This window comes from Heterodontus francisci, chromosome 24, assembly GCF_036365525.1.
Source record: "Heterodontus francisci isolate sHetFra1 chromosome 24, sHetFra1.hap1, whole genome shotgun sequence".
Lineage (NCBI taxonomy): Eukaryota > Metazoa > Chordata > Chondrichthyes > Heterodontiformes > Heterodontidae > Heterodontus > Heterodontus francisci.
Genome location: NC_090394.1, coordinates 17210983 through 17236978, shown reverse-complemented (window position 1 = coordinate 17236978; position 25996 = coordinate 17210983). Strand labels below are relative to the sequence as shown.

The following is a 25996-nucleotide window of genomic DNA, read 5'->3' as shown; positions in this document are numbered from 1 at the left end:
CCATCTGGCTAATTGAATCAGGGAGTACTCCCATTATCTTTTTCATGCAACTGTCTTTTAGAATGCAAATGTGCAGCCATGTTTTCAGCCATTGTTGCAGTCTTTTTAAACAAATTAATCCAATGCCCAATAACAGTTCAAAATAATGTTCTATATGACAAAATTAATGTGTCTCATTTTGGCAGGTGTGGTTTCCATCACAGCTGGCATAGTCTCGATGAGCCGAATGGCCTCCTTCTGTGCTGTATATGTATATGATTATTTGCTTCAACCACTCCCTGTGGTAGTGAGTTCCACATTCTCACCACTCTTTAGGTAACGATATTTCTTCTCAATTCCCGAGTGGATTTTTTGGTGACTATCTTATATTGATGACCTCTAGTTATGTTCTTCCCTGCAAGTCGAAACCATTCCCTCTGTATCCTATCAAAACCTTTCATAATTATAAAGACCTCTTTTAGGTCACCCCTCAGCATTCTTTTTTCAACAGAAAAGAGGCCCAGCCTTTTCATCCTTTTTGGATATTTCTACCCACGCATTTCATAGAATCATAGAATCATCGAAAGTTCACGGTCGAGAAACGAGCCACCCAGCCTAATGCTATTTCCCAGCATTTGGTCTGTAGCCCTGCAGACTACGCACTTGAGGTGCATATCCAGACACACAGAATCATAGAAAGTTTATTTCTGGTATCTTCCTTGTCAATCTTCTCTGCACCCTCTATATCCTCTTTATAATATAGCAACCAGAACTGTATGCAGTACTCTAAGTGTGGTCTAACCAAGGTTCAATACAGATTCAGCAGAACTTCCCTACTTTTCAATTCTAGAAATAGAGCCTAGTGCTTGGTTTGTTTTTTATGGCCCTGCTAACCTGTGGCATAATTTTTAGTGATTGGTGTGTCTGTACTCCGAGATCCCTTTGTTCCTTTACCCCACCTAAGCTTGCACCTTCCAAGTAATCAGTGACCTCCCTATTCTTCCCACCAAAATGTACTACCTCACATTTATCTGTGTTGAACTTCATTTACCAATTATTTGCCCACTCTTCTCTGTCATTTCTCTGTTACTTTCTCTATTCTTAAATCTGTTTGGTTCTGTTGTTCACCAAGGTCCCAGATGGCTGTTGCCCTCAATGTGCCATTATCAGCTCGCACTTCCAACAATTTGCAGGACAAAAACCTTTTGAGCTAAAAGGGGAAGGAAAAGTCTAATGGGGCATACAACGAGATGCCCCACTTCAGCAAATTCTGGGCCAATATCGCTCAGTGAACTCCAAGGTTCACATGGCTAAATATTAAGTAGTTTGTGGCTGTCATTTGAACCTGCCCTCTCCACTCCCTTCTACATCCCTATCCAGGCAGTTTTTCACCAGTCCTCAAACTATTTGATGCAAGTTGTTCATGGAGCAAAATCCTGCAGTACTCAAGTTCCAACTGGATGATAACAGAGTAGCATTGCCATTCAACAATTAAGTGCTGGAAACCTAATAGGGGTCAAGCATTTTATTGCTTGGCTATGAATATTTTTGGAGTCTGATTTTTCACAGATCACTATCTTGGCAATTGTACAAGAAAATACACATTCCTAGAACACTTTCAGAAATCTTTTGCAAATGAATTCCAAACAGCTATCTCATTGGTGCCATGAAAGTGATACTGAGGAATACATTCAGATTCGGGTAACAGCAGTTATCACCTAATTCGAATTGATGCACGGTTCTGGAATAACATCTTCTCCCTCTTCAATTCCTCAATCTGTCCATTCAACTGCATTACCAAAGGTGGGCTCTTATTGTCTGTCCAAAGGGCCACCACTGACATGCTCCTTTTCTTCTTTGGCTGTGAATTGACAGTAAATTATAAGATCCATTAATAAATAATGATTTTTTTGGAGCTAGAGATGCACAGTTCCCCTGCTATGTATTTTTTGAAACAACCTCAATAACTCAAACATTTTTACTAAAGCCGCAAAATCTATTCCTTTGATCCTGCTTTTGACACACATGAAAACACTTCAGTGACCGAAAATCTTGTTCCTTTCAATGTAGCAGACATCTGGCTTTATCCAGCTGAGGTTGGATACATCAGAATTCCAGTAGTACCAGCATCCAGCCGACACAAAGTACATTCAGGATGAACTGGTTTGAATAAAGAATAACCTACTCCAATCCTCCTGGATTTAAACATTGCATTTCTGTTAAGTTTTAAATCCTAAATTTTAAAAATTGTTAGGCAAACACTTCACAGCAACATAAATATCAAGATAATTGATATAAAATTTTAACAATGCTTTAGCGCAAGCATTTGCCACTCTTGGACATTTACACTCGCAGCTTTCATGTTCCTGTTTCATGCTGTATTTTCTAAGTCACAAAGGAAGGATGACCTGGGCCATAGACCTCTGCATGGCCACTTACTAAACTCTCATCCTTAAGTGACTTTGACTGGATAACTCAAGCGTGAGAAGTTGGGTTACAAACAGCTTTACGATTGGAAATTATTCTCTTTGTCCCACATATTTTAGATATAATTTTGAGAAAGTGATCTTATAAAGGTATACAAGATAGTAAGTGATATGGAAAAGGTTTAATCCAACCATTTATATTATACAGTGGGAATAGTACAATGGGACACAGGCTTCAACTAGTAAAAAGTAGCTTTACGACTGATATCAGGAGTTGTCCTTCAACATTTAAAATGGGCTTCCAGGCAGAGTGGTTGTGGTGAAAACCCTGGAATCAATTATGACTCGATGCTAATGTGTGTGTTGAATGTGATGAAAGGTCTCACAAGTAAAAGGGCTACATTGTTATGAATTGCACTACCCACTGCCCTGCTTCACAAAATTCAAAATCTCACCTCATCTCTGCTCATGCAGTTAGCTGTGAAATTAAATTCCTTCTTCTGATGCTTTAGCCAAAACCAGAAGGACTTCAATTTTTCTTTATTTTCCACAAGAATTTTGTTCTTAACTGGCAGGTTCCAAAGCGAGACCACTTCACTGTGGCTTCTGAACAAACTCCCTGTCATGTACCCAACAGTAGATGCCTGAAAGAATGTAAAACATACTAATTAAACCTCCCCTTTCAACCATAACTATTATTATGGCTCAGTTTAATGGTCTTTTGGGTCTCATCCATTCTGAGGTTGAACTGCAACTGTATATGAAAAGGAATTTTATCTCCAGAATTGTCAGTTAAAGTAAGTCAGTTACAGTGAAAGCTGTAAATTACAGATACCTTAGGCATTGGCACCAGCTTTACTTTCTTTGCAGGCGTCCTTATTTACAAAATGGTGTTTTTCTGTATGACAATCTTGGAGAACCAGCTGAGATTATGATCAGCACTGCAGCAGCTGCAACAGTGCTGAGGGTCCTCCTCCCACACACCAGCATTTAGGTCTGTTCACTTAATGATTTTGCAGTCTAAATTCCCATTTCATTTTAAAGTGATCTCACTTGGAGCAGAGAATAAGTTCAGTAATGAACTGTGTTGCTCAGTTCTACTTACCAGCATTAGGGCAGCCACAGGGCCAAAAAAAGGGGAAATGTGGTGACAGTTTGTGCCAGTATATTGAAGCCCCCAAAGGCAGGTCTTAACATTTGGGAGGGAAAAACACAACAGGCCACATTCTGTGTAGGAGCGAAGTTGCAGTTTTCTGATTGAGCAGTGAGACTGCAGGATGACTGATTGATAGTGGGGTCTCAGAGGTCTGTCTGTCACTCCATTGAGCAACACAGGGACAGACAGAGCTGGGACAGGCATTTACCTTCAATCCCCAAAGCCAAAGCTCCTCAGATAAGTGGATCCAACATCAGAAACCGAGGGAAAGAAGCCAATGCCAAGGTCAGGGGAGATGAACTGCCAGCAGCCAATGAAAGAATGTATGGGCACAGGACTCGGGAAGGAAAGGACTGGCCCTCTCGCCATTGACATGTCCTTTCTTTGATTTGGGAAGCTGTTAAGTAGAGTTGCCAACTCTGGCAGAGGCAATTCAAGAGGCTTGATCACAGGCATCTGACCATGTGATATCTGATGACATGACACCTGATCGCAAGCCCCCATTCCCCAGTCTCCATCTCACCCCCATTCCCCAGTCTCCATCTCACCCCCATTTCCCAGTCTCCATCTCACCCCCATTCCCCAGTCTCCACCTCACCCCCTTCCACAGTCTCCATCTCACCCCCATTCCCCAGTCTCCACCTCACCCCCTTCCACAGTCTCCATCTCACCCCCATTTCCCAGTCTCCATCTCACCCCCATTCCCCAGTCTCCACCTCACCCCCTTCCACAGTCTCCATCTCACCCCCATTCCCCAGTCTCCACCTCACCCCCTTCCACAGTCTCCATCTCACCCCCATTCCCCAGTCTCCATCTCACCCCCATTCCCCAGTCTCCATCTCACCCCCATTCCACAGTCTCCATCTCACCCCCATTCCCCAGTCTCCATCTCACCCCCATTTCCCAGTCTCCATCTCACCCCCATTCCCCAGTCTCCACCTCACCCCCTTCCACAGTCTCCATCTCACCCCCATTCCCCAGTCTCCACCTCACCCCCTTCCACAGTCTCCATCTCACCCCCATTCCCCAGTCTCCACCTCACCCCCATTTCCCAGTCTCCATCTCACCCCCATTCCCCAGTCTCCACCTCACCCCCATTCCCCAGTCTCCACCTCACCCCCATTTCCCAGTCTCCATCTCACCCCCATTCCCCAGTCTCCACCTCACCCCCATTTCCCAGTCTCCATCTCACCCCCATTCCCCAGTCTCCACCTCACCCCCTTCCACAGTCTCCATCTCACCCCCATTCCCCAGTCTCCATCTCACCCCCATTTCCCAGTCTCCACCTCACCCCCTTCCACAGTCTCCATCTCACCCCCATTCCCCAGTCTCCATCTCACCCCCATTCCACAGTCTCTATCTCACCCCCATTCCCCAGTCTCCATCTCACCCCCATTCCACAGTCTCTATCTCACCCCCATTCCCCAGTCTCCATCTCACCCCCATTTCCCAGTCTCCATCTCACCCCCATTCCCCAGTCTCCACCTCACCCCCTTCCACAGTCTCCATCTCACCCCCATTCCCCAGTCTCCATCTCACCCCCATTCCACAGTCTCCATCTCACCCCCATTCCCCAGTCTCCACCTCACCCCCTTCCACGGTCTCCATCTCACCCCCATTCCCCAGTCTCCATCACACCCCCATTCCACAGTCTCTATCTCACCCCTATTCCCCAGTCTTCATTTCACCCCCAGCCCCATTCCCCAGTCTCCATCTCACCCCCATTCCACAGTCTCCATCTCACCCCCATTCCCCAGTCTCCACCTCACCCCCTTCCACAGTCTCCATCTCACCCCCATTCCCCAGTCTCCATCTCACCCCCATTCCACAGTCTCCATCTCACCCCCATTCCCCAGTCTCCACCTCACCCCCTTCCACAGTCTCCATCACACCCCCATTCCACAGTCTCTATCTCACCCCTATTCCCCAGTCTTCATTTCACCCCCAGCCCCATTCCCCCAGTCTCCATCTTTCCCTGAATTCCAACTCCTGAGTACCCCGATTGCTGTCCTGAACACCACCCCCCGCCGCCCCACCCACCCCCCCCCCCCCCACCGCCAATTCCCATTCCCGAGACCAGCAGGACCAGGCTCCCTGCGGTGGTGGGGGTGATGTCAGCTGGTAGGAGGTGGGAAATTATGCCACCTAGGGGATGTCAGTGGAAATTACACCCGAATGGAAATTGAAAGGGAGAGAGAATGGCAACACATGGGGTGGAATATTGAGTTCCGTGGCATTCTCGATGGCGGAATCGGAAGTTGTCATAACTTCCGCTCCTGCCGCAAATCCCGTTTCCCATGCGATTCTGTATTTAAATTAGCCATGCGACAGGCATGGGGAACACGTGGGATCAGGCAGCAGGGGCGTCCTTTCTTTGGTGAAACCGGTCATTACTGCCCCAAGCACCATGACTGGCACAGATATAAAACATTCTGTGCTTGCAGCCTCAAGGAGCAGCAGCCTTCCTTTCATGTAAGTATATTCAGAATAATTAGTTGATGCTTTCACTTAAATCAAAATTTTTTTTGTCTCCCTGACTTTGTGAAACTCACCATCATCTTCATATCATTTATTTTCCCTGCAACCAAAGTGAATGACATGACAGCCAGCATAGTTCAATGATGCCTCCCTGCAGGTTCTCCTCCAGGCTGTCAGGAAAAGGCGGAAGGTTCTCTTCCCTGCAGGTGGAGTGTGAAGACTCTCCTGCCTCACCAAGGCGGTCTGGAGGAGGTAGCGGAGGAGGTCTCGATCCGTGGGCTCACTCATAGTACATGGGTACAATGCCACAAGCGAATCAATGACTTGCTCAGATTGGCGAGGGTACATTGTCCTGGCGAGGCTGCTCCATTGATTTCTTCCATGGCTCCGTGTCTTTAAGGCAGAGGGTACACAAGGAATCCAGTCGAATGCATGAGCATTCAAACACTAAATGATGACGATTGGCATTGTTTATATGATTGGTCGTGTGAAAGCCAATGCAGAATGAGTGACGTTGATGCATGTATTGCAATGGTTGTGATGCATCATTTGCCATGTCATTAAATCTGCACTGTCTCTCGCAGGATAGACGAAGTCACAACCAGCGCGAGCATTCTAAGACGGGAGGTGCAGCCCCTGACATCAGGCTGCCGACCACAGCTGAGGAGGAGGCGTCTGAGGTCGTGAGAGAGGTGGGAGGCAGGGCGAGCAGAGATGGCGAGGCAGGAGCCACAAGGGGTAAGGATGAAGCGTCATCTCTGCTCTTGCAGCCATATGTGAAAACTGAAGGAAATTGTGTGAACCCGTGAAACACATAATGTGCCTCTGTTTGTGTCTCCACTGCAGGTGCCCGCACTCGAGTCGCAGAACACCACGTGGCCCAAGAATCCTCCTCAGGGGAGGAAGAAGAAGCCAATGCCCCAGAGGGTGCACAGTCATCTGCCTCTTCTTCCACCTCCACCAGTGCAGATACATCCACACTGTCCACGGAAGGGTTTAAGATTAGAATCTGGGCCACAATCTGGCGTTCATGACACAGACTCCAATGACGACAGCGATCCTCCCTCCTTTTAGGCCTCTCATGACCATCTGTTTTCTGACAGGAACACATCAACCCACCACCCCCTGCAACCATACACAGCCAACCTCATCATCAAAATCAGCCACTACACACCCTGGACTCTGGCCTCCTCTCTCCCCTGCTCCTCCATGCACCCGAGACCACACCCTGTCCTCCCCTCCTCCATCCTGTGCTCTTCCATGAAATCCACCACCACGCTGGGGGAACCCTGGAACGCCCCAAATCCGCTGACGAGTTAATTCCTCTTAAATATCCCACCGTTGGGAATGTGAAAAAAACACCTCCCGCCTAATTATATCTCCCTACACGCCACCAAATCTGGCGTGGCGAACTGATTAAAACTCCCCCATGGTTTATTCACCCCGCACAGGGAAAAACTGCAGCATAGACACGCATGCATGGACAATATATTTTTCTCCTGAGCTGCCAGAGAATTTGGGGCCAGAAAGGAAGCAAGTTGCAAGAAGAAGCACCAGTGACCCAGACTCAGTCTAACTTCCACTTAGAGCAGCTTTGTAACAGGCTGTGTCCTGTGTTTCAAGGTGTAAAAGTGCCAGTGCATTGAAGGCTGTCCATAGTTTATAATTTGTGAGTGTCCATGGTTTACTGTATATTTTACCATGCAAGTTATTTGAGTCTCTCAATAAGGGTCTATTCTTGGGGGTACCATTGTGTTTGCCATTTGTCCAAGACAAAAGCAAGACAAAAGGGCTGCACAGTGGCACAGTGGTTAGCACTGCAGCCTCACAGCTCCAGGGACCCGGGTTCGATTCCGGGTACTGCCTGTGTGGAGTTTGCAAGTTCTCCCTGTGTCTGCGTGGGTTTTCTCCGGGTGCTCCGGTTTCCTCCCACAAGCCAAAAGACTTGCAGGTTGATAGGTAAATTGGCCATTATAAATTGTCACTAGTATAGGTAGGTGGTAGGGAAATATAGGGACAGGTGGGGATGTTTGGTAGGAATATGGGATTAGTGTAGGATTAGTATAAATGGATGGTTGATGTTCGGCACAGACTCGGTGGGCCGAAGGGCCTGTTTCAGTGCTGTATCTCTTAAAAAAAAAAAAATTCTCATTTTCATTTAGATACCAGTCTCAATGTGGCCCTGGTGTTTATAGGGAGGTGGGGTAGGTGAGGCTGAGGCCATGGAAGCACTGCCAAACTTAATGGCAGAACCTCATTAGCAATGTCCAGCTCCCTTTCCTGCCTGGCAGATGCCCAGATGGACAGCCAGGCTGATGGGTGAGAGGAAACACTTGCGGCAGGAGGCTGCAGCCAGGGATCCTTGGAGACTGTCTCCGCCAATCGGGAGTGGGGGTCTGGGGGGTGGAGTGGAGTCGGTGACCAGGGCTGGGGGATGAAGCTCAGTGGTCGGGAGTTGTCAGGCTGAAGGATTCCTTGTGGGGCCTGGTGGGTGGTTGGGTGTTGGAATGGGCGGGAGCTCCTCCTCCTTGCCCACAAAGAGTGCTGAGACAGGCACTTACCTTGTGGGGCTGGCTGCAACACCCTCCCTTTCACTGCTGAGTTTTCCAACTCTGGAAAGCCCTCAAAGCAGCAGTGAATTTCAAACTGAGTTCCCAAATATCCTGTGGGACCCCAATTTAAATATGATAATAATGTGACCTGACTCTTCATGGACACCCTGATATCCTATGCAATAAAAGAGGCAGCTGGTGTAGATGTGGAGTGCTGGGGTCGTGTCCCCGTATCTAACTCTTTCACCCTCTCCTGGCCATTGTGGGGTTGGGGGGAGGGGTCAGTTAATACTGAGACCACACTGTGTACACATTTAATGGCCACACTTGCAAAGTTCTACTAAACAGCACGATATTAATGTGATAGATAGCGATTGCTTTAGATATATCACTTTGTTCAAGCAAACGGGACCTAACTTTAGAGGGATAATTCGCCATTCCATTCTGCACTGCTAACTCCCAAGCTACAATTGTTAATATTTGTGACTCTATTAAAATACAGTAGCTCTACAATTATCTTTCATGCTATTATTTCATCTTTTACAGTATACCACCGATTAACGGAGTAAAGAGCAAAACACTTTCTCTGAATAAGTCAGATTATTACATCACAAATGGTTCTTGATGTAATAGCAAAGGTAAAACAAATGGATAATTATTTAGAATTAAACTTCTGTTTTACCACCTCAAAATTTAAAAATAACATTTTTGCAGATGTAACTTTTCCACCTTTCCTCTTTTGCATTTTCACTCTCTCATTAGCTTTCATGAGGTAGCCTCCATTCACTGACTGTGAAAGTGGATAATTGACCCTTCCCACATCTTCCTCAGCTGGCTCTAAATGTGCTAATATATACTGGGAACCTATTGGGCCGGATTTTGCTCTGAGTGGTTAATGAGTGGTGGAACTGGCATGCAGACTTTCTGTGAGCTTTTGCATGGCAAATTCCTGTCAGCCAACCAGCTAAAGTGCCCGGCCCTCTCTACAGGGGTATCTGGGACCTGTGTGAACAGGGCAAGCAACTGTGTATCACCTTAACTTATCAAATGGACGAATTGCTAATGAGCAGCACAAAGTCTGAACGAGGAATTGTAAATTAGAATATTCAATGTTAAATCAAGTGCAGAAAGTGAAACAAGGAGGGAAAGATAATAAAATTAAAAGAGAGATAAAAGAGACAGTAAGAAAAAGTACAAAAAATTACAATCCAAAAAATCTCCAACAATAATTAAAACCTGATGTAATGAAACTCCACACTTGTAAAAGATGTTGTTTAACATTGATTATGACTTGTCATGCCGTTAAAAGGATACTTACACTGGAATGGACAAGCTCCAAATTTTGTGCGAATATATCAGGTAAGTTCAGTAAACGTATACTGTTCAATGTATTTGAAATGGCGAATCAAAGGCTGAGGTGCCATTATCATGCAGCATTTGGAGGAGCAGGGCATCTCGAACAGCAGCTTCCTGATTTACATGTTTAACTGCACATATGCAGTCGCTGTAAGTTGCTGTCCGATTTCAACATTAATAACTGTTAGCCTCTCTGTTATTCCTACTGCAAAGTCCAGTCTATGATGTTGAAAGATGTCAGGGACGGAGGACCCACCATAGCAGATTAGATCAGCAATATACCCACTAACAGAGTGCCCAAAAATAAGCAGTTTGGATTATGAGGCTCAGAGATCTCTGCATTCTGATGTAAATCTAAATTTGTATTAACATGCACCTAAATGATCAAGTTCAGTGCATTTGCACAGATACAGAACTTAACTGTCCTTGAGTTATATGGGGTGATTTTGTGCTTCCAAAGTAAAATGATTCAGAAGGTCAGACCAGTATATAAATACATACCCATAATAAACACATGAAGTGAAACTGTCATTCACTCCCCAACCGAGTGCAGCCTTGAAAGAGAAGGAAGAGTAGACTGTTGCTAACCTTTAGGTAAGTGGTGCTGGGTGTGTGAATGTGGATCTTTCCTTCCCTTTTATTTCCCTTGTTTTTATAGTAGGTGTAGATCATCAGATTCGTCACTGATATGGCTTTTGCTGCTGTTATTTCCACACTAGATTGGTAAGCACGAACATGAGGTTGATTCAGCTTATGTGAAGTCTGAAGATAAAGCCAAGGTGTGTCTAACTTCAATGAACCTTATCAAAAATTGGGAAACAAAGTTTTACAAATTAGTACAACTGGTCATTATTCCTGAATCCACTGTCAACCGAACACCAGACAATCTCACACTTAAATTCATGTGATATTTCTTAGTGATGTTGTATTTGTCTACTGCTTGCAGCTCTATAGCCAACTGCTATGAAATTCAGACCAATCTGCCACAGAGCCACCAACAGGTCAACAGGACAGTACAATAACAAATATAATTTCCCACCTATGCATCTTTCCTCCAAACATAGTCTTTTTAAGTATAACTCTGAGATCTACACTTCCAAGCTCCTCCTGTGCATATCTCTAGTTTCCAGTTCCTCCTGCTGTATTGCGTATACGACTAGTTCCCAGCTACTTGTCCTTTCCCGACACTCTTGCTCCTGCTGGCCTACAAATAACCCTCCCAAAAATTAAAAACACACATACCTGTTGCCTGGAGACTGTGCAGGCTGTACTTAGGTCAGCAGCTAAGATAGCAAATGCGTCCCAGTGAAGTCAACGGGATGCAATACTGCCATTTAAATTAGGCCCCACTCCTCTGGGGCAAGCGGCCTTCTTGTGCCTGACTTCAGGTTAGTAAAAAAAGTGGTGGGGTGCGGGAACATGGTATGAAAACCTATCACCATCTCACCCCCAGCTTATTATGTGCCCCAGGTGGCAGCCAATGTTCCCTCTAATTTCCCATTACTGTGTGTAGCCTGTTTGTTGCACTGCATGGTCACTTTAAGATTGCCGCCCGTCCGTGCATGTGCACATCTTAAAGAGATTCTTCTTGTGCATGGCCAGTTTGTCCCCCGCGTGGCTAGTTTTCAATTACTGCGCAAGGGTGCACAGACGCAGCTTAGAGGCAGTGTTGGTGATGGGGCCTGCAAAATGGGCTCTTTCATATTGCAAGCATGTAGAGAAATGTATAACATTTAGGATTATGTCTGCAGTAATTTTAAAATTGTTCATCTTCCTCAGAGAATTCATAGACTGGACTCAAGATCTAATCATTCTCAAGCTGAGTGATACTGAGAAAAGGAATGATATAAAGGGCTGAATTTTATGGGTCACTGAGAGACAGATTGGGAGATGGGGAGGTGCATAAAATAGCGACAGAAGGCAGCAGGCGGAGTGCCCATCGCCTTCCCGTCACTCTGCGATTAAGTCAGGGACGGGAAAGGCAGAAGACAGCCTTCCGGCCCAGTGGCAATTAAGGTCCTTAAATGGCCAATTGATAGGCCTCCTCTTACCACTGCTGGTGGGGGCAGGGAGTCTTTGCCATGTGGGGAGAACACCCAGTAAAACAAGGCAGCCTCCCTGTGGACTTGGGTAGCGGGGGGGTGGGGGGGACGGGGGGAGGTGGGGTTGGGCCTCTTCCATGGGAATTTTATTTTTATTTGTTTCGTGGGATGTGGGCGTCGCTGGCCAGGCCAGCATTTATTGTCCATCCCTAATTACCCATAAGAAGGTGGTGGTGAACTACCTTCTTGAACCGCTACAGTCCATGTGGGGTAGGTACACCAACAGTGCTATTAGGAAGGGAGTTCCAGGATTTTGACCCAGCAACAGTGAAGAAACGGCGATATAGTTCCAAGTCAGGATGGTACGTGGCTTGGAGGGGAACTTGCAGGTGGTGGTGTTCCCATGCATCTACTGCCTTTGTCCTTCTAGTTGGTAGAGGTTGCTGGTTTGGAAGGTGCTGTCGAAGGAGCCTTGGTGAGTTGCTGCAGTGCATCTTGTAGCTGGTACACACTGCTGCCACTGTGTGTCAGTGGTGAAGGGAGTGAGTGTTTGTAGATGTGGTGCCAATCAAGCGGGCTGCTTTTTCCTGGATGGTGTCGAGCTTCTTGAGTGTTGTTGGAGCTGCACCCATCCAGGCAAGAGGAGAGTATTCCATCACACTCCTGACTTGTGCTTTGTAGACAGTGGACAGGCTTTGGGGAGTCAGGAGGTGAGTTACTCACTGCAGGATTCCTAGCCCCTGACCTGCTCTTCTAGCCACAGTATTTATATGGTTACTCCAGTTCAGTTTTTGGTCAATGGTAAACCCCCAGTATGTCGATAGTGGGGGATTCAGTGATGGTAATGCCATTGAATGTCAAGGGGAGATGATTAGATTCTCTCTTGTTGAAGATGGCCATTGCCTGGCACTTGTGCGGCGTGAATGTTACTTGCCACTTATCAGCCCAAGCCTGGATATTGTCCAGGTCTTGTTGCATTTCTACACGGACTGCTTCAGTATCGGAGAAGTTGCGAATGGTGCTGAACATTGTGCAATCATCAGCGAACATCCCCATTTCTGACCTTATGATTAAAGGAAGGCAGCCCACGGTGGGCCCTTGGTGGCAAAGGCTGCCACTCTGCTAAGACACCCCCCATGCCCTCAAAGTTCACCTTCACCCCCATCCTCACCAGGGCCTACCAGACTGGCCCCGGTGATCCCGCCACACTTACCTGGGATCTGGGGCTCCAGCACTGGTCCTGGTCCCAGGCCTCTTGTAGTGCCGGCAGTGGCCACTGCTCCTGGTGGCGCTGCTCATGCTACTGAGCTGCCGGTCAATCTTGGAGATGGGATCCCCATCTTTAAAGGGTCGGGGACCATGGTATCGGGGCAGCTAATTGCCCGGTACCTCACTAAATTGAGCCGGAATATCTCCAAAGGGCCGAGGCGGGGTTCCCCTCACCTTTTCAGCCTGAAGTTGGGACCCCCATCGATTCCACAAAATTCAGCCTAATGATTGCAGGTCTAGTGTGAAAGTTGAACCTCTGTGCTTTAATTTCTACAGCATAACACGAGTGATATTTTTCATCTTTAGTGTTACTATTGATGCAATAACTTCCATTCTGGTCCAAGTTCAAACCAAACCTTTGTCTTGGACTAGCTTCAAATTAAGAGCATGATTCAAGGTATTTGTTCACAGGTTTCACCAGTGGGGAAGGACATGTTTCAATCATTTCTCCGGTGTTGTCACCTTTTCCCCTCTTCGTGTCTCTTCTATGAGACCAACAGTGGAAAAGCAATCTGTTCCTAAATCTCTGCTGAATTCAGATATTATTACTTTAAATTATGACACAGAAAGAGGCCTAATCATTGCCATTAATCTGGAAGGCAAATTGTATTAATATTTGCATCACTTTAACTAAAAACGATAGGTATGTTTGTTCTGATTATTAATTTGAAGTACAACTTGTCAGTTGTGCTCGACATGTAAAATACATTGTATTCCCATAGTCAGCTGGCTTCTAGTCTTCCTACCTTCCCACTTCTTTAGATTAGGTTTAGATGTATCCTTCCACTGAATTCCTGCCTGGAATGGGATCTTGTCATTGTAGTGCACTTTGGCATGTGTGTTGCTTTCAGCGTAACCCTGCAGTAGGTGGGAATGCTGCAGTTGTGTCCTGTAATTAATATTCTTCTCTGGAATTTGCAAGGTGAACTGGATAATGACAAAATAGTTTGAAGATGTTAAATGATCAATTAAGGAACCGGAAACTTCAGCATTTAAAAAGTATATCATCATTTTGGAACCAGATCAAAAACCCCCAAAGTCTTTTGTTTTTACTCCCACCCCGACAATAAATTATATTGGTCTAAAACTCACAAATATGAGTAAATGCTCTTAGAGACTCAGATTCTTCACAACATTTCTCAGAAAAGATCCTGATGCATCAGTTCTGGCAATAAATAATGTATTTTATTAAATTCTTCTCCTAATCCTCCATTCTGTATTTTCTTGCCTCTATGTCGAGGGGAGATGCAAATTCAAGCTGAATGAGAATGAACGACAGTCGTTTACTGCACAGAAGACCATTCCACCCATTGTGTCTGTGCTGGTTCTTTGCTAGAGCAATCCAAAGTTAATCCACTACCTTTCTCTTCCACTCTTAGCCCTGCATTTCCTCTCTTTCAAGTATTTATCCATTATGCCCTTAAAAGAAAAAATAGTCTTTCCCTTAACCACTCCCTGTGACAAAGCACTCCTTGCTGTAACACCCCTCCATGTGAAGAAACTTCTAACCTCTTTCATCATTCTGAGTGAGAATCTTAAATTGATGCCCCCTGTGTCACTGACTTTCCTTGCTTACCTATCAAAACTCTTCATCCTTTAAAATACCCCTACTGAATCTGCTCTTGTCTTTTTCTGCCCCAGTGTGAACAGTCCCTACAGCTTCCTATCTCTGGCAGCAAACCAGAGGATCTATGCTGTGTACACTTTAATATCCTTCTATCAGGGGGTACTCAAAGCTGCACACAATACCCAAACTTTGGCCTAACTAATGTTTGGTACAACTTTATTATTATTTCTTCCGTTTATAAAACACAGAATGCTGTTGGCCTTTTTTATGGCTTTACCTATCTTTTACACCATGATTTTCATTATTAACTCCAGCAGTTAGGGTGCCACTTTGCTACTGTTATTGTATCCCATCTTGTGGTCTGACTGAATATTCACAAAATATTTCAGGGGCTGGATTCCTGGCAAGACAGCGGTGGGGCTGGAGATCTGCCCACCATTATGACTGAACAATTGTGCTGTAACTCTGATCCATCTTCTGGAGTTGTCATGTATCTGCAATGCATGTCAGCTCCAACTTGATTGCAGCAGAAGCATTCTGACAGTGCTGCAATGGGCTCACCACGGCATAGCAACAGCAGCAGCAATAACCTGTATTTGTAAAGCCCCTTTGACACATCCCTAGTGGCTTCACAGGAGTGTTATCAATCAAATGACAGCAAGCCACATAAGGACATATTAGGACAAAAGCTTGGTCAAAGAGATGGGTTTTAAAGAATATCTTAAAGGAGGAAAGAGAGGTAGAGGGGCAGAAAGGTTAGGGAAGGAATTCCACATGTGAGGATCTTGGCAACTGAAAGCATGGCTGTCAATGGTGCAGCAATTATAATCAGAGATGCTCAAGACACCAAAATTGGAAGAGCGCTGGAGGAGATTACAGGGAGGGGCGCAACCATGGAAGGATTTGAAAACTAGGATGAGAATTTTAAAATTGAGACATTGCATAACCGGGAGCCAATGTAGGTCAGTGAGTACAAGGGTGATGGGTGAACGGGATTTGGTGAGAGTTAGGACACGAGCAGCAGTTTTGGATGACCTCAAGTTTATGGAGGCTAGAATGCGAGAGGCCGGTCAGGTGTGTATTGGAATAGTCATGTCTAGAGGTAATAATGACATAGATAAAGGCTCCCGAAGAGACAGAACCATTTAAAGAGGCAGAGGAACCTCAGGGATGTAACAAGGCTTATTGAGACAGAAAAGGCCCTCTCCCTCCAGAAGGAGCTAAATCAAAGCCTCCTGACAGCTCTGGTGTCAGCAATTACAGTAGTGGAAGACAGAGAAATTTGTTGATTTGCCGGAATCTGCCTCTGCCATAGTGTACATGCATGAGGTAGCCATCCCAGCATGTGTAGGGGATGGAATTTGAGTAAGGGTAGGCATATGGTGATAGACCTCCGCACTTGAGTTTGGTCCAAATACTGCCATTATCCTGCACAATTTCACGTCCGATAATGCAGGAAAGTTCAGCCCCATATGTCTGGCTGTTATGGCAACAGGACCATGAAGTGAGTTCTTGGAATCTGTATCAGTTTGCAAAAAAATCCCAGGAATGCTTTATAAACACAGTGGGAAAGATAGTGCTGATATATTATTTCATTTCATCAATTCACACTTTAGTTGCAAGATCTGTTGAAATAATGGCTCAAACCTAGAAAAATGAAATGGTGGAAATATTTAAAGGGACACAGATACAATTCTCCAAAGGCCATTATGGTGGAGAACCTGTCTTAGCCTGTTCCAGAAACTGAGATGGCCCAACAATTCCTCAAGGTGATGAACTGCCCCTTTAACCACTGTGCTTGTCTTTCATCAATCTCACAAAATGAGATTCAATATTTTTGAAACTAATTATTTCATAAACATTGGAAATTCCAAATTTTGATTATATTTTTATGTAACAAATATTAATTGAGTTCCACTGTAAATAAAATTATCAATAAAAAGAACCACCCTTTCCAACTATTTGTGAATGATGTCTCATCCTGTAGTATATAACAAGACTCTGATCTTGGCTCATAGCTTTCGGAAGCTGATGCTCCTGCTGTCAGGATCAGTTGAAGGCATGTTGAAAATTACAAGCACAAGCTAACTTGGTTTCTGGCAAGTGGACAGTTACTTATTTTATTTAATAATCCCTCCAAAACGCTGAATTTCCGGTTTGAAAAAATTCATGTCAAACAACTCTCAAAAGGACTTACCTCCAAGAAGTAGTTGGTTAAGCTAAGGCTGGAGTCATTTTTAAACAGCTGAGTGATGAAAATCTTCTTCCTGTTATTTATCTCATCCCAGTGTTTCCCGTAATTGATCTCGAGCTCTGTGTGTGTCCGCAACGCATTTTCCTCATGCTGGAGATGAAGCTGTCAGAGTGCATAGATACTTATTAATACACTACATCTAAATTAAATAGAATTACACAGAATATACAACACAAAAACAGGCTATTCAGACTGACCAGCCCATTCCACTGTTTATAGTCCACTCGAGCCATCTCCCACTCTTTCTCATCTATCAGCATAACCTTCTATTCCCTTTTCCCTTATATGCTTCCCTAATCTAGCCTCCCCTTAAATGCTTATTCACCTCAACTACTCCCTGTGGTACTGAGTTCCACATTCTCACCACTCTCTGGATAATGAAGTTTCTTCTGAATTTCCTACATGATTTCTTGGTGACTATCTTAAATTGAGGAGCTCCAGTTTGGCTTTTCCCCACAAGTGGAAACACTATCTCTGTGTTTACTCTATCAAACCCTTTCATAATTTTAAAGATCTCTATTAGGTTACCCCGCAACTTTCTCTTTTCAAGAGAGACCCAGTCTGTTCATCCTTTATTATATATTATAAAATTATTGACCACAGTGCAAGTGCTGCTCTTGTGTCCCTCTGGTTCCATTTTTGACCATACCTGATATAAGTCCATGCCAGAGGTATCCTACTGGCATTTCCCAATTACAGATGAGTTTTGGTTTCCATGATAAGATTATATTCACTGATATTAGGCAGCATAATAATTTCCTGTCTAAAATTTTTATGGTTTTAATAACAGATTCAAGCTTGTATCCAACCTCTGTCACATTGTTGTAATCTTACTGTTGGTAGCCTGTCTCTCTCCCATTGATGGTTTTCACCACCAGGAAGATAAAATCTCTTCTCTTCACCTCATACTACATTTTTCATTTTCACTGTCTACTTACCTCTCCTTTAGGAACATAAATTCTGCAGTTATAGTGCAGTGCTGCTGCTGTGAGTTGCCCTGACTGCAATATAAATGAGAAACCCCTGGTGTTTCAAGTAACACAGAGATACCACTCAATAAGTACACAGACTTACTTTTTACTGGGACTCAGCAAGCCAGACCTGTCAGCAATAAGGCTGGAAACCAAAAAAAGACAGCTTAGGAGAGAGTTCTAGATCACGGGAGCGAGGTGACTGAAGGCTTTGCCACCAATGGAATGAAGGGAGGGGATGGAAAAAACAACGGCATTAGAGGACTGAAGGGTGTGGGACGGAATATTAGACTGAAGGAGGTTACAGAGGTTGGAGTGAGGCCAAGGACGAATATGAAGATGATGACAAGGATTTAAATTCAATGTTTTAGGGTAGCAGACAGCTGGTATAGGTCAGTGAGGATGAAGACGGCGGGACAACACAGAGTGAAATTTGGGCAGCAGAGTTTAGAATAAACTGAAATTTGTAGAGAGAGAAAGATTGGAGGCTGACAAAAAGGGAATTGCAGGATAATGAGAGCCGTGTGATAAGTGTTTCCAGGGTGATGGTGATAAGTGTAGTATAATGTACATAAGCTGTTGCTGGGTAGATTATGTATATAGACCTTAATCACGGGATGTGATGTCATGAGTCTGTACCTCATGTTGCTCAGTGTTCATGTAGATACCCTAGTAAGGAGAACTCTGTCAATAAACTCCTGTTACTTTGAGAGTCTTCGATACTAATAGCACAATAACAAGATAGTACATGATGCCGGCGGTAAAAATGACTTTTTCAGCATAAGAAAACAGAAGGGATCGAAGAGTTCGATGAAACATGGAAAAATCGATACCTTTACCAGAAAGCTTCGAGCTAGCAGCAGGGCCCAACCAGACTGAAGCGTGGCTGAGGTGGATTCAAAGATTCGACAGGTACTGTTCTGTGTCAGGTTTAACAGCACAATCCGACAAAGAACAGGTCAGTGTTTTGCTTTATGCCATGGGAGACAGTTATGAAAGTGCTTCCATTTTTAAAATATTTTTGTGAGCATTCGTGATTTACATTTGTAGGAATGGATTCCTTTGGAGGATTCAAGAGATGCTGGACTTTTTTTTATATATAAATAAGGTCACTGGAAAGACTTTGGGACTTGAGTTTTCTATTTAAAAACCTTTACTGGAAGTCACATGTCTTCAGCTAAGTAAACAACAAGAGCCTTGGTGACTAGGGGAGTTATTTACAGAGAAGTAAAATGTCCAAGATTTATGGTGGTCAAGAGTGATTTTGTTTTGAGTTCAGTTGGGTTTGCAGCCTGTTGAAAGAAGCACCCAGCTCATCCTTTCCCCACCTCTCTGAGAAACCCTGAGAATCCAGTTTGAAACCCCTGATGTCACATTTCTCCTGAAAAGCCTGCCATACTAATTCTCGCCACGGCCTGAAGAGAACTGCTTCAGAAAGATCCCAGTGACATCCGTCTATGCATATTTAGGATTCCAGAATTAAGGGACAACTGATATCATTCCATATCTTCTCCTTTTCCGACAACAATTAACAAGTATTTGGCCAAAGTATTTTTTTGTCTTTTTTTTTAGTAAAGTGAACTCTGCAGAGAAGACTTCTCTGTATGTTGGGCTAAGAAGATAACTTTTTACATTTTAATCTGTATGTTAATGCTTTGCATCTTTACTGAATATGTCTTGTTTTATAATAAATTGATAATTTTGTTGCTTATTAAAGAAACCTGCTTGGTGGATTTTATTCTAAAATAAAAATAGCGTATATAATTGGCTGTCTCGGTAACTGGGTAAGCAGTTAAATATATGTTGGGACTTGTGGAGAAGTGGAACTGCCTCAGTCGTAACATAGATGACATTTTGACTACCCTGGGGATCGACAAAAAAGAAACCCCATACGGCAAGGCAATTAAAGCATTAGAAGGTTACTTTCAGATCAGGAAAAACAGAATCGTCAAGCGAGCTAAGTTCAGCAGGCGCAACCAGAAAGTTGGTGAAAGTATCAATTCGCATTAATGTTCTGTATAAAGTAGTGGAGGATTGCGACTACGGGAGTCTGCAAGAGGAACTGATTCAGTACAGAATAGTAGTCGGGGTTATAGATGAAGCGCAATCAGACCAGCTTCAGTCGAAAGAATATCTGACTTTGAGAAAAGCCATTTTATTGAGCAGTCAGGCAGAAGTACAGGAGAATAATCGACCAATTGTTCGGGGGGATCAGGGGAGTCAAGCCCCGAAAATTCCGGAATCAGTCGGGTCTGTTCAGAAGAAAGACAGTAATGGCTCCAGAAAGCCTGAGAGGCGGGAAAGACACCTACAGGCAGCAACACCAAATTGCAGTAGGTGTGGCCGGGAGCAGCACCAGCGGGAAAATTGCCCAGCCTGGGAAGCTGAATATTTCTGGTGAAACAGAAAGGGGGCACTTTCAGCAGGTCAGTCACAGCAGAAAACACACATTGTAAATGGAGAAAAAGGTAGAGGAAATAAAGGAGGGTCAAACATTAAATACACCCTTCCTTGGAGAAAATGAAGATTGCTGGGAAGCAGAAATTCTAGTGGGAGAAAATAAAACCACTTTTAAATTAGATACAGGAGTAGCGGTTTCTATCCTGTCTGATCAAACACCTTGGCTGAGGAATGAAAGGATTAGGAAACCAACAAAAAACTATACAGGCCGGGAGGGATTAAGCTGAAGGTTGTAGGTGTAATACAGACAACCTTAACACACAAAAACAACAGCATCCTGGAAACCCTCTATATTATTAGGAAACAATCCTTAGTAATAAAGCGTGCCTAGCCTTACAGATGTTACGCAGAATGGAAACAGATCGTCCTGGAAAACTCTTTATTGGTGGTCTGAATACTGAAGCAAATGAAAAGACACTTGAAGCTGTGTTTGGTAAATATGGAAGAATAGTGGAAATCCTGCTGATGAAAGATCGTGAAACAAATAGGTCGAGGGGATTTGCTTTCGTTACCTTTGAAAGTTCAGAAGATGTGAGGGATGCAGCCCAGAAGATGAACGGGAAAATCCATTACAGAGTTAGACTAGCATTTGAAAACAGTAGATGACGTGGACCATCTCTACCCCCAAGGAGCTGTGGCCCTCCTAGGAGGATTCGAGGAGGAATGAGAGGTTCCCCTCAGAAAGGTGGGCACGGTGAGTGGTTTCAGGAGAAGGAACAGCGCTAGCTTAAGAGGAAGGTATCATCACCTAAAAGGCCCCTTCCTTCGAGGCCAATGTGAAGTGGAGAAATGGGGGGAGGGGGAGGAAGTAGCTCAAGAAGACTTCCCTCACACGAAAGGAACAGTTATTGTTCTCCCCCATCTTGCAAAGAGATGATACCATCTGGAAGAATTGATGAAAAATCAAGAGAACCAGCTACCATGGAGAGCTGATGAACCAGTCCTGGAATGTGCAAAATTAAGATTATTCATCCTGGTGTGGCACGCCTACAAGAAGTAAAGTTACACTTGAGTGGGAGAAGAGGATCGCAACTTCACAGGACACAGCAGGGTAAGTATGTGGCAGCAAAGCGGAAAGTGCTGGGGTAACTCAGCAGGTCAGGCAGCATCTGTGGAGAGAGAAGCAGAGTTAACTTTCAGGTCTGTGAACTTGGACAAGTTAACTCTGCTTCTCTCTCCACAGATGCTGCCTGACCTGCTGGATTTCTGCAGCACTTTCTGCTTTTCTGCCAGATTGACAGCAGCCCCACTCTTCAGCAGTCAGGTAAGTATTCTTTGACAGCTGTCGGGAAGCAGGTGCTGAGGTGCTTAAAATAGGGCCCGAGCAGCTGCTGCACAACTGTCAAACACTCTCTCACTGTGCCGAATGTCCTGCTTCACCCCATGTAATATGGGGAGGGCGGCTCGGCGCCGTGATTCTAATGAGCCCTGGCAATTAATATCGCGGGGGCTCTGTGGTGGCCCCCTGCGGGCGCCCTGCCGAGTTCAATCCCAATAAAATTCCGCCCAGTGTTACAGATCTGATGAATGAAGTCAGGGACTTGTGGGGGTGGGGAGATGTAGTATAATGTACATAAGCTGTTGCTGGGTAGATTATGTATATAGACCTTAACCATCATCACAGGATGTGATGTTATGAGTCTGTACCTCGTGCTGCTCCGTGTTCATGTAGATACCCTAGTAAGAAGACACCTGTAAATAAACTCCTGTTACTTTGGCCCAGAGTCTACTTTCCTCATTCAACACTAATTGCACACTGACAACACAGTACAATGAGATAGAGGCATAAGTAGGCGTTATTCAAGAGAGGGCAGCAAACAGTGGATATAGAGCTTGAAGATCAGTTCTGAGTCAAACTGCACACTGAGGTTTCACAAGACCTGGATCTACCTATATCAGCAGCCAGTGAGAGAGATAGAGTAGTGTAAAGGGAAGTGAGTTTATGGTGAGCGTCAAAGATTATGGCTTCAATCTTCCTGAAGAGGTGGGGGGGGGGGGACAAGGAATTCCAAAAGCAAAGTGCAGAAATGGGAAAAGAACTCATTGCTGGAGATATTGCACCTGCGTTGAGCAAGATTGGAGTAGAATTAGAGAAGGCCAGTCACAATGGAGGAGAGGTGCTGAAGGGAGATGGCATGATCAACCATTTCAAATGCAGAGAAAATTTGAGGAGAACAAGGGGGAATAACACATCATGGTCACAGTCACAGAGAGGGTGATTTGTGACTGTGCCCAGGACCATGGGCAGGGTTCAGTCAGAGTGGAGGGGCTCAAAGAGGGAATTGTGAGAGAGAGGTGAGCAACTATAGCGATAACGCATTCAAGGAGACGAAGGGATGATTAGACAGGAAGTGATAATTGGAGACAATCTGGTGAGTTTTTTTTAAGAAGATGGGGCAGGGTTGATGAAGGCAGTTTTGAAAAAGAAAAAGACATGCCTGACCTGACCAGTGTAGAAACAGAAAAGGAGGCCATTCAGCCCATTGTATTAGTGCCAGTCTAATCCCACCTTCCAGCTCTTGGTCTGTCGCCCCATAGGTTACAGCAAAGTGCATATTCAAGTGTTTTTTAAATGCAATGAGGGTTTCTGCCTCTACCAGCCTTTCAGGCAGTGAGTTCCTCTGGGTGAAATAATTAACTTCAACTCCTCTCTAATTCTCCTACTAATTGCTTTGAACCTATGCCTCTTGGTTATCAGCCTCTCTGCTAACGGAAATAAGTTCTTCACATCCACTCTGTCTAGGCTCCTCAAGATTTTAGAGATCGCAATTAAATCTCCCCTCAGACTCCACTGTTCTAAAAAAAAATTCTCCAGCCTATTCAATCTTTCCTCAAAGCTAAAATTCTCCATTCCTGGCAACATCCTCGTAAATCTCTGTACCCGTTCTAGTGCTATCACATCCTTCTTGTAAGGCATGACTAGAACTGTACGCAGTACTCTAGTGTTTTATATACTTCTAGCATAACGTCCCTGGCTCTTATACTCTATGTCTCAGCCAATAAAGGAAAGTATTCCATATGCCTTCTTAACCACCTTATCTACTTGTCCTGCTACCTGTGAACATGCACTCCAAGGTCCCACTATACCTTTACATTTCTCAGTATCCTACCATTTATTGTGCATTCCCTTGCCTTGTTTGCCCTCACCAAATACATCACCTCACACTTCTCCAGATTGAATTCCATTTGCCACTTTACTGCCTACTTGACCAGTCCATTGATATCTTCCTGCAGTTTACAGCTTTCTCTCTCACTATCAACCACATAGCAACCATAGAACCATAGAAACATTATGGTACAGAAGGAGGCCATTCAGCCCATCATGTCCGTGTCAGCCGAAAAAACTAGCTGCCCAATCTAATCCCACCGTCTGCACTTGGTCCATAGCCTTGCAGGTTACAGCACTTCAGGTGCATGTCCAGGTACCTTTTAAAAGAATTGAAGGTTTCTGCCTCCATCACCATTCCAGGCAGTGATTTCCAGACACCCTCTGGGTGAAAAAGTTTTTCCTCATGTCCCCTCTAATGCTTCTACCAATCACCTTAAATCTGTGCCCCCTTGGCTAATAGCTAATCTTTGAATCATCTACAAGCTTCTTAATCATGCCCCCTACATTAAGTCGAAATCATTGATATATACCACAAACAGCTAGGGACCCAGTACTGAGTCATGCGAAACCCCAACAGAAACAGCCTTCAGTCAAAATACCAGCTGACCATTACCTTTGGTTTCCTAACACTGAGCCAATTTGGATCCAATGTGCCACTTTCCCATGGACATGGGAAGTCAAAGGGTGACTACTGGGTGACAAGGGTTGTCCACTCATGACAGAAATTATAATCGTGGTCCAGAAGACATGCACATGTGCACAGCATACCTACAATGAGAACTATGCTGTCACAAGGAACATGATAGAGCACAACAGCACTCAAGAAGCTCGACACATCCAGGACAAAGAATCCCACTTGATTGGCATCCCATCCACAAACATTCACTCCTTTCACCACTGACGCACAGTGGCAGCAGTGTGTACCATCTACAAGATGCACTGCAGCAATGCATCAAGACTCCTTAGACAGCACTTTCCAAACATGCGACCTCTACCAACTAGAAGGGAACACCACTACCTGCAAACTCCCCTCCAAGCCACACGCCATCCTGACTTGGAACTATATCACCGTTCCTTCACCGTCACTGGGTCAAAATCCTGGAACTTCCTTCCTAACAGCATTGTGGGTATACCTACCCAACATGGACTGCAGCGGTTCAAGAAGGATCCATAATTGGATTCAAAATTGGCTTAGTGGCAGGAGGCAGAAGGTGATGGTCGAGGGTTGTTTTTGCAATTGGAAGCCTATGACCAGTGGTGTACCACAGGGATCGGTGCTGGGACCCTTGCTGTTTGTAGTGTACATTAATGATTTAGACGTGAACATAGGAGGTATGATCAATAAGTTTGCAGATGACACGAAAATTGGTGGTGTCGTAAATTGTGACGAGGAAAGTGTTAGATTACAGGACGATATAGATGGGCTGGTAAGATGGGCGGAGCAGTGGCAAATGGAATTTAAACCTGAGAAGTGTGAGGTGATGCATTTTGGGAGGACTAACAAGGCAAGGGAATATACAATTGATGGTAGGACCCTCGGAAGTACAGAGGGTCAGAGGGACCTTGGTGTACTTGTCCATAGATCACTGAAGGCAGATGCCTCTATTAGCCGAGGCATAGAATAAAGGCCTGCTACCAGACCCGAATCCGACGGGACCCGATGACCTTTGTCGGGTTCGGGTCAGGTCGGGCCCATCTTCCGGGTCTGGCTTTCGGGATCGGGTCGGGTCGGGCCGAGTCCAGGTCGGGCTGAGTCCCGGTCGGGCCAGACACACATGGTAAGTACTCTGCTGGTAAGTAGTGAAATTAAAAAACTTACCTGAGCTGGGAGTCCGTGACGAAACTGAGTCTGTGCAGTGAGCGAGTGACGTCACTATGATGTCATCGCGCATGCACTGCAGCTTCCTGCAGGTTCGATGTCAGGAAGGTAAGTAAAGGGATGGCCAAGTCGGGCTCGGGCTCGGGCTCAGGTCAGGTCGGGCTCAGGGCAAAATCGGAGGGACTCGGGCCAGGTTGGGCTCGGCTCCGCTATGGTTCAGTTGGGTTCTTTTTCCGACCTGAGCAAGCCTTTAGCATAAAATATAAGAGCAGGGAGGTTATGATGGAGCTGTAAAAAATGTTAGTTAGGCCACAGCTGGAGTACTGTGAACAGATCTAGGCACCACACTATAGGAAGGATGTGATTGCACTGGAGAGGGTGCAGAGGAGATTCACCAGGATGTTGCCTGGGCTGGAGCATTTCAGCTATGAAGAGAGACTGGATAGGCTAGGGTTGTTTTCCTTAGAGTAGAGAAGGCTGAGGGGGGACATGATTGAGGTATACAAAATTATGAGGGCCATTGATAGGTTAGATAGGAAGAATGTTTTTCCCTTAGCG

General features: G+C 44.9%; 1 protein-coding gene across 3 annotated transcripts in view; it reads right to left on the bottom strand.

Annotated features, from left to right (window-relative positions):
* The window catches only part of LOC137383224 (uncharacterized), a 472338-nt gene that overhangs the window by 226083 nt on the left and 220259 nt on the right, over positions 1-25996 (bottom strand). For all 3 annotated transcript variants that reach the window (XM_068055726.1, XM_068055727.1, XM_068055728.1), the window contains exons 27-31: positions 17023-17181; positions 14005-14185; positions 10536-10747; positions 2861-3049; positions 1698-1840 (exon numbers count right to left, since the gene is read on the bottom strand). In XM_068055726.1, coding sequence (XP_067911827.1) covers positions 1698-1840; positions 2861-3049; positions 10536-10747; positions 14005-14185; positions 17023-17181 — 884 coding nt within the window. The remainder of the gene's footprint in view (positions 1-1697; positions 1841-2860; positions 3050-10535; positions 10748-14004; positions 14186-17022; positions 17182-25996) is intronic.